The sequence below is a fragment of the Xiphophorus maculatus genome, chromosome 3 (genome assembly GCF_002775205.1).
Source record: "Xiphophorus maculatus strain JP 163 A chromosome 3, X_maculatus-5.0-male, whole genome shotgun sequence".
Taxonomy (NCBI): Eukaryota; Metazoa; Chordata; class Actinopteri; order Cyprinodontiformes; family Poeciliidae; genus Xiphophorus; species Xiphophorus maculatus.
The window spans coordinates 21,277,953-21,291,621 of NC_036445.1; the positions used below are offsets into that span (position 1 = coordinate 21,277,953).

Genomic DNA, 13,669 nt, shown 5'->3' on the forward strand with positions numbered 1-13,669 from the left:
GTGTTTGTGTGTCTAATGCCCCAAGCACTCTGCAGTTCCTAGAGTCTCTGAACCATACAGAAATGAGATCTGTCCTTGTAGCTTCCCTTAAATCTCTCTCCCCTCACACTCTCTGTAATCCAATCGTCCCACCAGTCTGCTGTCTCTGTCTCAGCTTCATTTTGTGTGCTTTTAATGACGTATGGTACAAGTTCATTATCTTGATAGGCTTATACTGGGTCAGCTCTTAAGAGAGTGGGTAAGTCCTTGTTTTATCCACTCTACAATTCATAATAAAGTATAGATTTTTTTTTTATCCTGAAATGATTTAACTGGTCAACACACTTGTGAAAGTGTTGGTGATAATGCAGAAAACTACTAACCAGGGACGTACAATAAAGTCTCATACTAAAACACAACAGTGTTTCCGATCAAAGTGAAACCTGTCTCACTAAGCACTAGCTAGTTGTCATCTTCCCGTAAATATGTTTGAGAGGTAAGAGGAGAAGTAGCTTGTGGGCATAGGAGGACTGAACAAGTCCCCACCTTGTTTTTGTTTTTTTTCTTAAGTCTTTTTGGCACTAGTGGCCTTTATTCATTATCTTCTGGACAGAGGGTAGTCCAGAGAGAGAAGGAGATGTCATGACGGAAATAGCCTGGGGCCAGGAATCAAACGCAGGACAGCTGCATCAAGGACTGTAGTCTCTGCATAAGGGGCCCCTGCTTTACCACTGATCCACACCTCTTTTAAATATTTTTTTGTCATAGCATTTAAGGTACAGGAGTGACAGGCAAGGAATCAGGTTACAAGCACTGTGAGAATCCTCCAATGGACAACCCTTATTTGCTAATGATTAAATTAGCAAATGATGTTATTAAATAATAATAATAATAATTAAATGTTTTCTGTTGCTAATGATTCAAATCTGCTTCAGAGCTTCCTGCTGGTGCTCATACCCATTTATCTCAAAATTATGAGATAAATTAATATCTCATAATTGTGGGAAATTTGGGATGTCATTTTGTATCTAGTTAATAATCTAAAATAGACTATTTGAACCTCAGCTGGATACTTCTACACTGAACAGAGATGGTTGAAATAGTGTGATTCAGGAAATGTGTTCTTGTGAGCTAGATGTAATCTTACTAAACAATTATGCTAGTCTTAATGAACTTTGTTCTGACTATTGCTGTATCATTGATTTTTTTTGTTTCGTATGAGTTATCTACAGGATTTTCTGTAGATTTTATCTTTGAAAATTATCGAGTTTACTTCTTCTTGTAATCTGTTTGTCTTTAAGAAAATATCTACTTTGACAAAAAACTTGAAAAATACTCCAGTCTCACTGGGACCATAATGAAACACAAACACCGTTTTTCAGACAGGAGATTTTGTCATAATATTTACTGGATAAGTCAATCTAGTCTGAAATGTGATGCGTATTTATCCTTTTTTGTAGTTTACATATTAATCTAAGCCATATCTACAGACTATCTATTCTACTGTATCTCTATCATGCCACACTTTCCTGGTTCTCATGTTTAAGTGCATCTCAATTACCTTGCAATATATAGCTTAAATAATAGTGATTTTCTTTTTTTTGTTCACATATTTCTGGTCATCATTAACACAGTAGACGTTCAGATCATTCATTACCAACTTGTAAGATAAATGTTAAAATTAGCTTCCTTTATGACAACCAGCATTCATGACATACACAGAAAATGATTGTCCAACTGGACAAAATCTACAGCACACTTGCCAATTACTGTTGATAAATCCATAGAATGTGTGTGACCTACATATATAATTGCAGGGTCTTATACCACACACAAGACCTGAGGATGTACATATATATACCCACACATCTTTTGATGAATCTCGACATCCTATCTCTTGCGCAGTCACACACTAAAGGTCACGCCTGCGGTTCAGAAGTATGTGTGAAAGTAGGCTAAAGTTGATGTGTTGGTATTTGAAGGATTGTGTGGGCTGCTGACAAAGCCATGCATGTACAGCCACACATGAATAAACACATACATGTGGAACATGAACATGTCTGTGTGCATTCACATAGGCATGTCTTTATTAAACGTGCCTGTGAGAGGATGATTGCATGTAAAAGTGTGTGTTAGGTTTATCCATGATGATTATGCTACCTGCCAAGACACCCACACACCACGTCAACAGTCACAGTCGTTGGTCTAAATTAGGATGGTTAATTACTGCAATTAAGCTGTTGTGTATGTGTGTTGGTGTATAAATTGTGGTGGTGAGTTTTGTAAGATGAGCTCTAGTTAGTGTTCGGTTTTGAGCTGTGTGCGTGACTGAAAATGTTTCTATTAGTAACGTTTAAGAAATACAATAATTGCATTTATCCCAGTTGATTTCTTTGCATTGTCAGATTGAGTTGTTGTTTTTTGAAGTAGGATTAAATAGGCAAATAAACCTCTTAAAATTATAATGTTATGGTGTTGATGCTCTGATACATTTACCATCATATCAACACTTAAAATGCACTAAATATTAATTGGTATTGATGTACTTGTCTTAGTGTCAATTAATTCCTAATTTTTAACTTCAGTTTGCAGAAGCTTAATTTTTTCTCCTTAGAATTTGCCTGATTTTATAAACCTTGTGCACTGACATCTTCCCACGATTTCTTTCTCCCAGTGCTGAGTGAGGAGATTTACTGTGGAATAGGATAGCCAGCGGGAAGCAGTTGAGGATAGGAAACACACTAATGTGATTGAAGGTCAGACAGGCCTTCCAGTCATTGGCACTGTACAGAAGTGTTGCTTAGCTGTAACTGAGGTGTTTGTAATTCATGTGAAGAAGTGAATCATTTCTAAGAAGGCCTTGCTTTAAATGAGTGTGGCATTTATGTTATGCATTTCTAATGTGTACTTTGATGCACATTGATGTTAAGCAAATGAACTGATTGATCTTAGCAGCATCTAATTGATGTAATTATGCATTTGGATTACACTTGAGGAAAGGTAACGGTTAAAACAAGTCTTGCTCTTTTGCTTAAGAAGTACTTCAGATGTGTTTTTTTATGAAAATATTTGAAATGCCTAGCTTTGGAACCATAATTAATATTTCCATAGTCCACTTAATAACTGAAACTAGTACATGTTAATAGAGTTATTTCAAATCACAATGCACATATTTGGCCAATATTACAGAAAGCCCTTCTTTATCAAAAAAGCTACCCACAAATGTAATTTAACTACAAATCTGAGGGTAATACAGAGATTTTTATTTTAAACAAATTTTTTGTTGGATTAAAGTTTGCATGGGTCGTAAAGTAAGAACTAGATATAGTGTTGTTTTCTTGTGTGTTGCAGAGTTGGATAACCTTTTCACATTTAACAAGCCAGTCAAGTAATGCAATCAGGAAAAAAAAAATCAGTTTTAACACTTTTATTTTGCTGTGAGATTTAAAATGCCAAACTCTTGTTTTTGAGACATGGACACTATATACTGGAACTTCCTGTTCCCATTTTTGAATTATGTCCTTGGAAATGTGCCCTTTCAGATAATCCAGTGGCATATTTTGAATTTGCATGTATATTATAATTTTCATGACTGCCTGTGGCACCCAATCCATACGAACATCCTGCCAGAAAGATTAAGATAAAACAAATGTTAAACATGAACATGTATGATTGGGAAGGAATGAAATTTGCTTGTTTTTTTTTTCTTTTTTGTTTAACAAAGTGCAAATAGGATACTGGAATATACAAAAATCTACTCTGGGGGGTTGTTTTTATCTTCTATTCCAAATGATCACATTAGGAAAATATTTTTAGTGAATGAGCAATTTTTTTTAAATCGACTATCCACTTATTTTGAGCTTCACATGTGGGTTCTGTGCACTTGGCTCACTCTACATTTTCCTGCAAAACTGATGATAAAATGTAAAATGCAAAGATTTTTGCAATTTGAACTATTCTGAAAATTAAGTCTGGTAGCCTTTAGTAGTTTACTTTATGAGTGTTTTTACAAAGCCAGAATCATGTACTAGATCTTCACCTGTTCCAGTTTTTCAACATATTTTCAATATATGTTGATTTAGCTTATTTCAGGAGAAATATTAAAAATCAATTTCAGTCTGTTCATATAGTCCTTATCCTGTGTGCTGAGCAGAACTGTTAGACAACTAGGACATCCTGTCCCTTGCTGTCAAATATGTAAAACTACATTGAAGCCAGAAGAAATAAATTGGTGTGCAGCTGAACCTGGGTGTTGTGTCCCAGGTCTTCCTATTTCTACTCAAAGGTAAAACATACCTAGCTTCTAACTCTGTAAAACAGTCTGTAAAAACTACTTCATTAAAAAGTTAACATTTTCTCAAACTATACACCAACCCTAAATCTGCAGAGCTATTCATATTCACATAGTTACTTTAAAAAGTATGGCTAACACTCTTAAATATATTTAAAGTTACAAGAATTTTGCAGATATCTTCACAAATCATCCCTAGTTTTTACCTATGCTTTTGGGTGATAGTAGCCATATAAACTAGCTACGCACTTGCACAGAATGCACACAAATATTTGACGGAAAACTGAAGTGTTGATTGTTTGATGTGTATAACGCACGTTGAGGCTTATTCGTCTGTTGTTCTTGGACAAAGACAAAAGGAAGTTCGTCATAGTGTAACTGTTTCCTCTCTCTGTTTCTTCATTTACCTTTATATCAGGTGAAATATAGGGGGTAGATACTCTTACTCAGCTTGTATTTCTCGTTTTTTAAAACCAAACTTTCTGCAGCAGAATTTTATATAATATTACCTACTGTATGTAGTTCTATTAGAAATTATAGAACTTCATTTGTTGTTGGGGATCACATCCTGTGATCAGAAACAGAAAAGAGCATTTAGAACTAGTTTTGCTATTTTATTATGTGAAGAGCATTTTATCAAATCATGTATGTTACAATATCCTAGTTATTTTTCGTTTTATTTTTTTACCTACTGCCCATAGTTTTAAACTGGTATTTGTGATTATTGTCACAATAATTGGATGCTTTTTGCTTGAGTAAAGATATTTATATTTAACATGACACGACTAATAGGATATTTTCAAATAATTGTGAACATTTATTAAAGAAAATCATCTATTCAACCCAACCGAACCCCTTTTGGAAATAAAACTGCCCCTTTTGGTAAACCATTAATTAACTGTGATAAACCATGTTTTTGTGTGTTAGGTTTCACTAGCCACACCATGCCCCCTTCCTGCCCTGTAGAATCATAAAATCACTTAATCCACATATTAAGTGAACCTGTTTAAGAACCTAAAGTTGGTTAAGTAATCTCAAAAAGCAACACATCATGGAACAATCTAAAGAAATTCATGATTATCTGAGAAACTAAGGCCTCAGAACTCCAGCAAACCACAGTGAAAGCCATTATACAGAAATGGAGAAAGCATGGAACAGTGGGGAACTTTCCCAGAAGATCACATAAATGACTCTTCCAGGAGGTCACAAAAGAACCCAGAATAGCTTCCAAAGCATTTTAGACCTCACTTTGATGATGCAATGATAGGAAACAGGCAGGGCAACAAATGTGTTCATGGAAGGCATCTAAGGTGGAAACCACTGCTGACCAAAAAGAAAATGATTTCACAAAAAAAAAGAAAAAAAAAGAAATTTATGAAAGTATTGTGAATTTATGAGATGCATCTTTTGGAAGGTGCACATCTTACATCCGCCTTAAAACTAATGCAGTACTTCAGTGTGTGTTTTGTATTTACTCTGGCTATCTTTTGCTGATTTTAACATTTGTATAGTGATCTGAAACATTCATTTGATGGCATGGCAGGGGGGTGGAGGGGATAGCAAAAACAGGAAAAATCTGTAAGGAAGCAAATATCTTCCACAACAGTATGTGGAAATATTTTGATTTGTGATATACTGTTTGAATCAGGGCTGCTTCCTCTATCAAAGGCTGAACCCCCGCACATTCAACCCTCTCTCCTTTTTTTTTTTTACTTATGTAAGACCCTAAGCAAAACTAGAAATCGGTGTGGGCTAGAAAAGCCTGATCATTACTTCACTTATCATATTTAGTAATTAGTGCATCATATTTAGTAATTAGTGCTTATAAGTAATATTGGGAACATCATTTCAACCAGACACCACTGCTTATACCCTAAGGAAGCAGCTGTGTAGTTTGTGTCTAACCAGATGGAGAGAGGAGGACAAGCAGGCTTTTCCTGACGGTTACCTTCCCTACATTCCTGGCCAACAATAACACCATTGGCACACCTAATGACAAGGAACAGAGAGAGGCAAGCCAAAGGCCATATTATTGGTCAGGTTGTTTGGTTTATCTGGAGATCTACTAATGACTATGGCCTTGAGTAAACATGAGATTTTCCAAAGCATCACCCTTCTCTCAACACAGTGAACTAGGAAGCCACAATAAAGCAGACATTACACAACCTCTGCAGCATTGTGTTGTTGGAATCTCAGGAATTTTGTTTTGGGAGGAATACATTCAGTTTTCAGACCAATTAACTACAGGTCTGACCCTGTATTAAACAACCTCTCAGGCATGGCTCCTCTGGGGCAGAGCTGTTATGTTAAATCTGACTGCTGATGGACTAGATGTAGGGGGAAAAAAACTCAATCTCAGGATGCAGATGATGCAGTAAAGGGCCTTGACATGGGAGTGAGACTGAAATAATTTATCCCACACAAGTTGAGAGAGAACTCCACTCAGCACTATTGTTTAGGACTGAAAGATCACAAACATCTCAAATTATGGATAAATCATCTTGCTGCAAACCACCACTTCAGTAACTTCATGAAATTTTAACAGATTCTTTTTAATTATGAATACTGACGGTGGTTAATATGTCCCTGTGTGGAGCTTGACCTCGAGCTTTTCAGCAACCCTTCGAAAAAAGATTGCTTTTGCAACTATGATGTTTGTGAAACATCGCTGGTGTTCCCAGAAAATTATTTTAAAAGAAGTTTAAAAAGATAAAAAGAATTAATGAATTCCGCTGTTACTGAGTCCTACACAAAGGGCACACTGTTTTGTGCGTGTATGTGTGTGTTGCTGCTGGCATGATATGATCTGAGAATGTGAGATTAGTTGTTGGTTTTGATGTTTTCAGACATGGATGGTTTCGGAAATCTTCATTGCATTTTAATGTTCATGATGATGATATCGCCAAACCTTTTAAATCAGCTTCTGACAATTACACTTCCATCAGTTTTAATTCAGCCCTCCCATGAAAATCTATCCAACTCCTACTTTGTATCATCTGTATCTCTCTGTTAGACGCAACCGCCGCACAGACACACACCACTGTCCAATTAGCCAAGCATAATTTTTGCTATCTAAATGACCACATGCATCTTTCTGTCTGTCCTCGCACTGTTAATGATAATGATGGTTGCACACATTTTTATGCCAGTGTGCGTGCAATTTGCCTTGTGCCTCTGTAAGTGCAAATCTATTTTTGTGTGCCTGCATGAGATAATATGTCTTAACACATAGCTTAAGCAGACACTCGACCATTTCCAAACCTACAGCCCAGTGACAGATCATTAGACAGTAGCACTGAGCGTGGCTCTAATTTACTGTGAAGCCGGTAGATCATCCCCTCTTGCTGCATCTGACCTTCCCATTCCTGCAGTAATTGTTTGTAGGATGGTTATTTTTAATGCTTGTCACTGACTGTCATGAATAGGGTTCTACTAAAGCCTTGGAGCATTTAGATACTGACAGCAAGGGGCTTAGTGAGGTAAAGGAGGGAAAGCATTTGGAGGAGAGCTTTTGGCAAGCAGAGGATGTAGGCTATTGGTGGTTTGAAGAAATTTGCATAAATTGACAAAACAAAAAAAAATGGATTTTGATTAAACACAAGTTTATTTTTTTTGTTCATCTCCTCTGCTTTTATACAAAACAATTTCTTTTTCCCATTTTGTATGAGAAAAAGGAACTTCTGGTCTCAATTGCTTTTACTTTGCTACACTGGTAACATATCTGATGTAAATTCACATGTTGTCCCACAGCTGATTTCTTGGGATACAAACAGATCACTTTTGTTGAAAATCCCTCCCGGCTTCAACCTAGGGGGTTTAATATTCATTACCTACAATAGGTGAAGTTATTTTAAACTCTGTTGATGAAGCCTGAAATTCCCTGAAGTGTAAAGGCAGCTATAATCAAAGTAGAGAAAGCCCACATGGGAGTTTTTACCCAACTCAGCAATTTGTTGTTTTTTTGTGCAATCATTCCCTGTGGATGATCCTAAACTACTTATTGGTTATAAAACATATTTTGGCTATGTTATCAGTTTTGACTTGCAAAGCTTTGAAAAGCACAGCTTTTCTAATTTGCTTTTTTATTTAGTGTGGTTTCTTTCCATCTATTTTTCCAGAGGGAGTGTGTGAGATCTGGTTGACAAGTGAAGACACTGGTGCTTACGGCAGAGACATAGGGACAGACCTGCCTACATTACTGTGGAGATTAGTGCAGGAGATACCTGAAGGAGCCATGCTGAGGCTGGGCATGACCAACCCTCCTTACATCCTGGAACACCTGGAGGTATGCACAGACACACACAATCTGATTTCCATCACTTTACCTTTTATCATTGGCCCTTGTTTTCCTAATCACAACCCCAGCCGTTGTTTGGCTAATTATAAACCTAACCAGGTCCTTATTGTATCATAAATGGTCTGCATGATGGTTAATGTGATTGTTTTGTTATAATCCTCAGATTGTAACTGTAATTTGATTTATGGTTCCTTGATGCCAATACCTAGACTCTTCACATGCCACCCAAAAGTATAATCAAAATAATGGTACATTTTGGTCAAATTAACTAAAATACTTAGGCTCGTAAGACCATTTCCTCCACATCGTTTGGTTTTCCACCCCTGCTGCCCCCCCAAGCCTCATACTCTCTCTTCTCTTTGTGAAAAAACAATATTGCTTTGCTTAGATTTAATAAACTAAATTGCTGTCCATTCTGCTTACCAAGCAGTTCAGCTCCAGCCTTCTCTCTGCTCATTAGTTCATTTTCTCCCTCTCTAATGAGTCAATTAAAGACCATTGTGTATTCTTTAGCCACCCCAGTTCTATCAGTCATTATTGTCTTTTCTAGTAGAACAATGGACATTGTTTACCCTCGCTTTTTTCCCCCAGTTTGTTCCTCTGATTTTCTCCAACTCCACTAAAGATGCATTATTTAGAATGAGATTTTTCTTTTTTTTAATTTTTAGCTGGCTGTCTGTCTTTGAAAGAACAGTCTAGAATTAATTGGGAAAGAATATATTAATGTTATCACAGATTTCACTATGAATTGACAGTGCATTTATTTAGAGAGAAATTTTAGGCACTAAAGTAGCTCAGAGTAGTGCTAATGAAAACTGAAAAGGAGATAAGGGCATTAGTCTGAGTAAAGAGTGCCACAAAAAATATGCAGCTTTCTAAAGCATGGTGTCTTAATCTTATTAATTTAGGATCATTAAATTCCTAATCTATAGATGTATGATGTAAAGTTAAGGCTGCAGTTTGAGTAAGGGAAACTTCTGCTAGGAATTGCTTTTGCTGTTCCTAATGATCCGAAAAACAAACAAAAAGTGGTTCCAGTTGCTAAGACAAGAAACTCAGTTACAAAAATAAACAATCATGGTTTGCTTTTAATGTGGTTTTAAGGCATGAATCAAACCACCTCGGCTTATGCTAGGCTGCTGTGGTCCATGTTGTGGCTCTAAAACAAAAGCAAAAATAGATATGTTGTGCCTTTCAACATGCATAATTTGCCAAATACAGTATATCCTATGTTAAGTTCTTATAAGGGAGACACAAGAGTTATGGCAAGAGGAATCATTCTGATTCTTAAAAATGCTTGAAAACACCAGTTGGAGTAGTTTAAAAAGCTCTGGTAACCCTTCACTTAATGAATGATTTCGCCTTTGCAGAAAAGGTTATTTTTTAAATTCTATGAAGCTACAGCAAGCAATTTAAGAATTGCTCTCTGTGGTGAAAATGCTCAGATCAAGGAGTGCAAATATCATTTTCAACAGAGATGATTTCTGTCCTTGTAGCTCAGTTTCATATTTAGTTGTAAAGTCCTGCAATGAGTTCATTAACTGAGTTGAAAATGTCAGCAAGAATAGTAAGAGTTTATTCAGGAGAAAACCTGCAGTGCTGTGAAATAAAAAAAAATGCATCTTTCAATTTCCATATGTCTTCTGTTTGCTTCTTTTGTTACACTTTAATGTTTCAGATCATAAAAGAAATTTTAACATTATAAAGTTATTTCATCAGCCTTATGAATAACTACCTGAAATGCAGAAAGCAGAAATAGAACCTGAGTGACAACATAAAGTATTCTTAAAAAAAAACTTAAAAGTAGCAAATTCAACAACACAGGAGAAACTAAAGTCAGTTAAAGATTCGAGAAGGTCACAAACAAACCCAGAGTAATATCAAAAGCACTGCAGGTATCACTTTACTCAGTAAGGTCCAGTGTCCATGATTCTACATTGACACGGGGCAAAAATTGCCTCTGTGGGACAGTTCTAAGATCAAACTCACTGCTGAGAAAACTGAAGAGAAAGATCTCTCTTTCATTTCCCCCTTCACCCAAAAAACAACATCTTCATGATTACTATCACCTGTGGGAAATATTCTGTGGTGTGACGGTACAACTTTTTACAAGGTGTGCATCCAGCTTCACGTGGACTAATGCTAATATAACAACCTTTCAGAAAAGTAACAGACAGGGCAGACCTCACCTCATTTTATGATTAAATGCTGCACATAAAACATGAGTCATAGCTGTGTCTCATGTTCCCTAGAAGTAGCTTAGGAACAGATAATTCTGAAACATATCCTTATTTTGAAAACATTCTTTTTTTTTTCTTTTAAAACTCAAATTTTATTTTATTGTTTTCATTTAAAAAAATGGATGGTTGATTTTAACCTAAATACAATGTGTAAATATGCTAGAAACATGCTAATTTTTCACACCCTATAACTGGCAGGTAGATGGTTTAACAAACACAAAAAACAGGATGAAATAAAAGATGCATTGAACAAATAAACATAAATCCAAAAGCAATTTAGATACAGTCAAAGTTTTGTTGCGCTCAACAGAAAATAAATTTACCATATGCCCTAAGTACTTTGTTCATCGGAAACCTTTACAGTCGCCAGTGATAAAGAATTATTTCTTCACATGGTTCTGGTATGTTTTTCCAAAATATTTGTGTATATTTTCCTTACTGTTGGCTTCCTTCTTAATAATATTTTCTGGAAACAATTGCTTCTTTGAGAGCTAGATGAATCATCAAGAAACTGACTTTTACTCAAGTGAGTGATATATTTAGTGAGATCTGAATGCTACAAATTAGCATAAACTTTGCTTCAGTTCTATAATCTAACTTTTCATGTTTCACCTGTGAAAATATAACAAAGATTGGGAGCAAGAGTGGGGTAATCTAACCTAGACAGATCAGTGTTGTTTACTTAGATTTACTGCAGATGGTTAAAGTTTAAGAATTAAGGATATGTGAGATCATACATAAATTGAATGAGGGCAGAAATTAAGAAAAAAAGAGGGAAAACAGAGGGATGAAGGCCCGGGGATAGAGATGAGGGGTAAGGAAGAGTGTAAAATAAGTGCTGTGGGAAGCAGCAATAGAGGTTGTAATTAACCAGGGGTTAATGGAGGTGTCTAATTGTCCCCCTCATGTATAGGTAGGCTTTCTGCTTGGCTACATTACAATTAAAAAACCATCCTCCTAATGATAGGGAATAACAATTAACTGATAATTAGAAATATACTTTGGTGACACACTAGCTTACACTGTGCGGATGTATGTTAAGAATCATTTCATATGCTACCAGCTCTTTTATTATTAATGTCTATGCAGTGAGTTGCATTATATCTTTTTTTTTTTTGCTTTAATTCCTCAGTCAATTAACCTACATAAAGAAAGATAAGAATGGTCTTCCTTAAGTTGTCATTTTCTTTTGTTGCTCCTGTCCCCTATTTACCCTTTCTCCTTTCCCTCCTCCCCTGGCCTAATTTTCTGCTAGCTCTAATAATTTTATTGTGCACTATTTTTTTCTTCTTCATCTTTTACCATGTAAATTAAAATATATAGCGTTATTAGTCACCCACCACTTCAGCCATTAGCTTTCTCCATGCTTGGTTTTATCAATAAATTATTTTCTTCCCTTTAAGAAGACATTCAAAGCCTTTTAACTTCCCCTTTTCTTCTAACTTTTCATGATTATAGTGGTAATATGAATGCTGTGATGAGGGCCGGTTCTCAGAAGTATATTTATCCATCATTTCTAAGTAAGGCCAAATAATACCCTGCTGTCTTTCCATTTCTACTGAAGACCAGCACTTATATAAGATCATCAAACTGAATGGCTGTGATTGAAGCTGAAAAGGCCAAGTAACTTCACCACTAGCCTGCTAAAGATCACCCTCTCGCACACATTCAGATCAACACTTTTGTGCTGTCTCCTTCTGTCACACAAGAGCACTTTTTTTTTCTTGTCTGCAGCCTGTTTTTCTTGACAGATGTCTGCTGCCTCATAGCACCATTTGTTGATTGGAGCAGTTAAAGGCCCAATCTCCTCTCATGGGCCACTTCTCTCTGACATTTTAGTTGATTGCATTGTGCTGTCAGGAGTTCCTTTTTGAGTAGCTACATAGAAAAAAAAAATCTGTCATTTTCAGATATATTTCTCTCTCCTCTCAGATATATATTTTTGAGCTTCAATTTCTGTCAGTCTCCACTTAAGTTTCTCTGTGAAATGCGTTCATGAACATTTGTGTACTAATGTGAGCTTTTATAGTTATGACTGAATCAGGGAGCAAGAGGAGTAAATAATGAGAAGAAATTTGATGATCAGCCATAACAGTATGACCACCTCCCAAATAATGGACATCAGTTGTCACCTGGGCAACCATCACCAGTCAAGGAACTGAGACCAAGCTTTTTGACACTAGACAGACATTTCTCTCCAGAATGCCTTGATAGTTTTAAGATTTCATGGTTCCATGCACAGATTCAAGACACCTTGTGCCAGATTCAGCAAAGCAGCCCCAGAAAGTAACTGAGCCTTCTCAGTGTTTCACAGTAGGGACAGTGTTCTTTTCTCTTTATGCATCTGTGAACATAGAGCTGATGCGCCTTGCCAAAAAGCCCCAGTTTAGTCTCATCTGCTCAAAGAATATTCTCCCAGAAGCTTTGCTGGTTGTCACAATGTACTGTAGGAATTTCAAGTCTCACTTTTTGGTCGTCTCCCATGAAGTTGACTTTGGTTTGAACGGAAACAGAGGGTGCAATTTGACACTGATGTACGTTGATCTTGGAGTCCACCTTTAATTTCTTTGGAGGTTATTCTTCAGTTCTTTGGTTACCCCTCGTGTTATCCTTTTCTTCATTTTCTCATCAGTTTTCATCCTGCGGCTATGATAACATAAGGCTGAGTTATAGTCAAGCTTTGGAATTATGAAAAGCATCAAAATTAGGACTTTAAATTTGATTTATAAGCTAATATTTGGAACATGGCTTACTTGGAGGCAGGGACAGGTCTTGCTCTGCTCCAGTGTTTTTATAGCTCTGGAAGATTGGTTTCATCTCAACACAGACTTCTTGCTGGGACTGGCTTATGTTTTGATCTCC

General features: G+C 36.3%; 1 protein-coding gene across 1 annotated transcript in view; it reads left to right on the forward strand.

The window, feature by feature from the left end:
* cdkal1 (CDK5 regulatory subunit associated protein 1 like 1) overlaps positions 1–13,669 on the forward strand; it is a 193,291-nt gene that overhangs the window by 101,863 nt on the left and 77,759 nt on the right. The window contains exon 7 of the mRNA XM_023330649.1: positions 8,389–8,555. Within this exon, the coding sequence (XP_023186417.1) occupies positions 8,389–8,555 (167 nt within the window). The remainder of the gene's footprint in view (positions 1–8,388; positions 8,556–13,669) is intronic.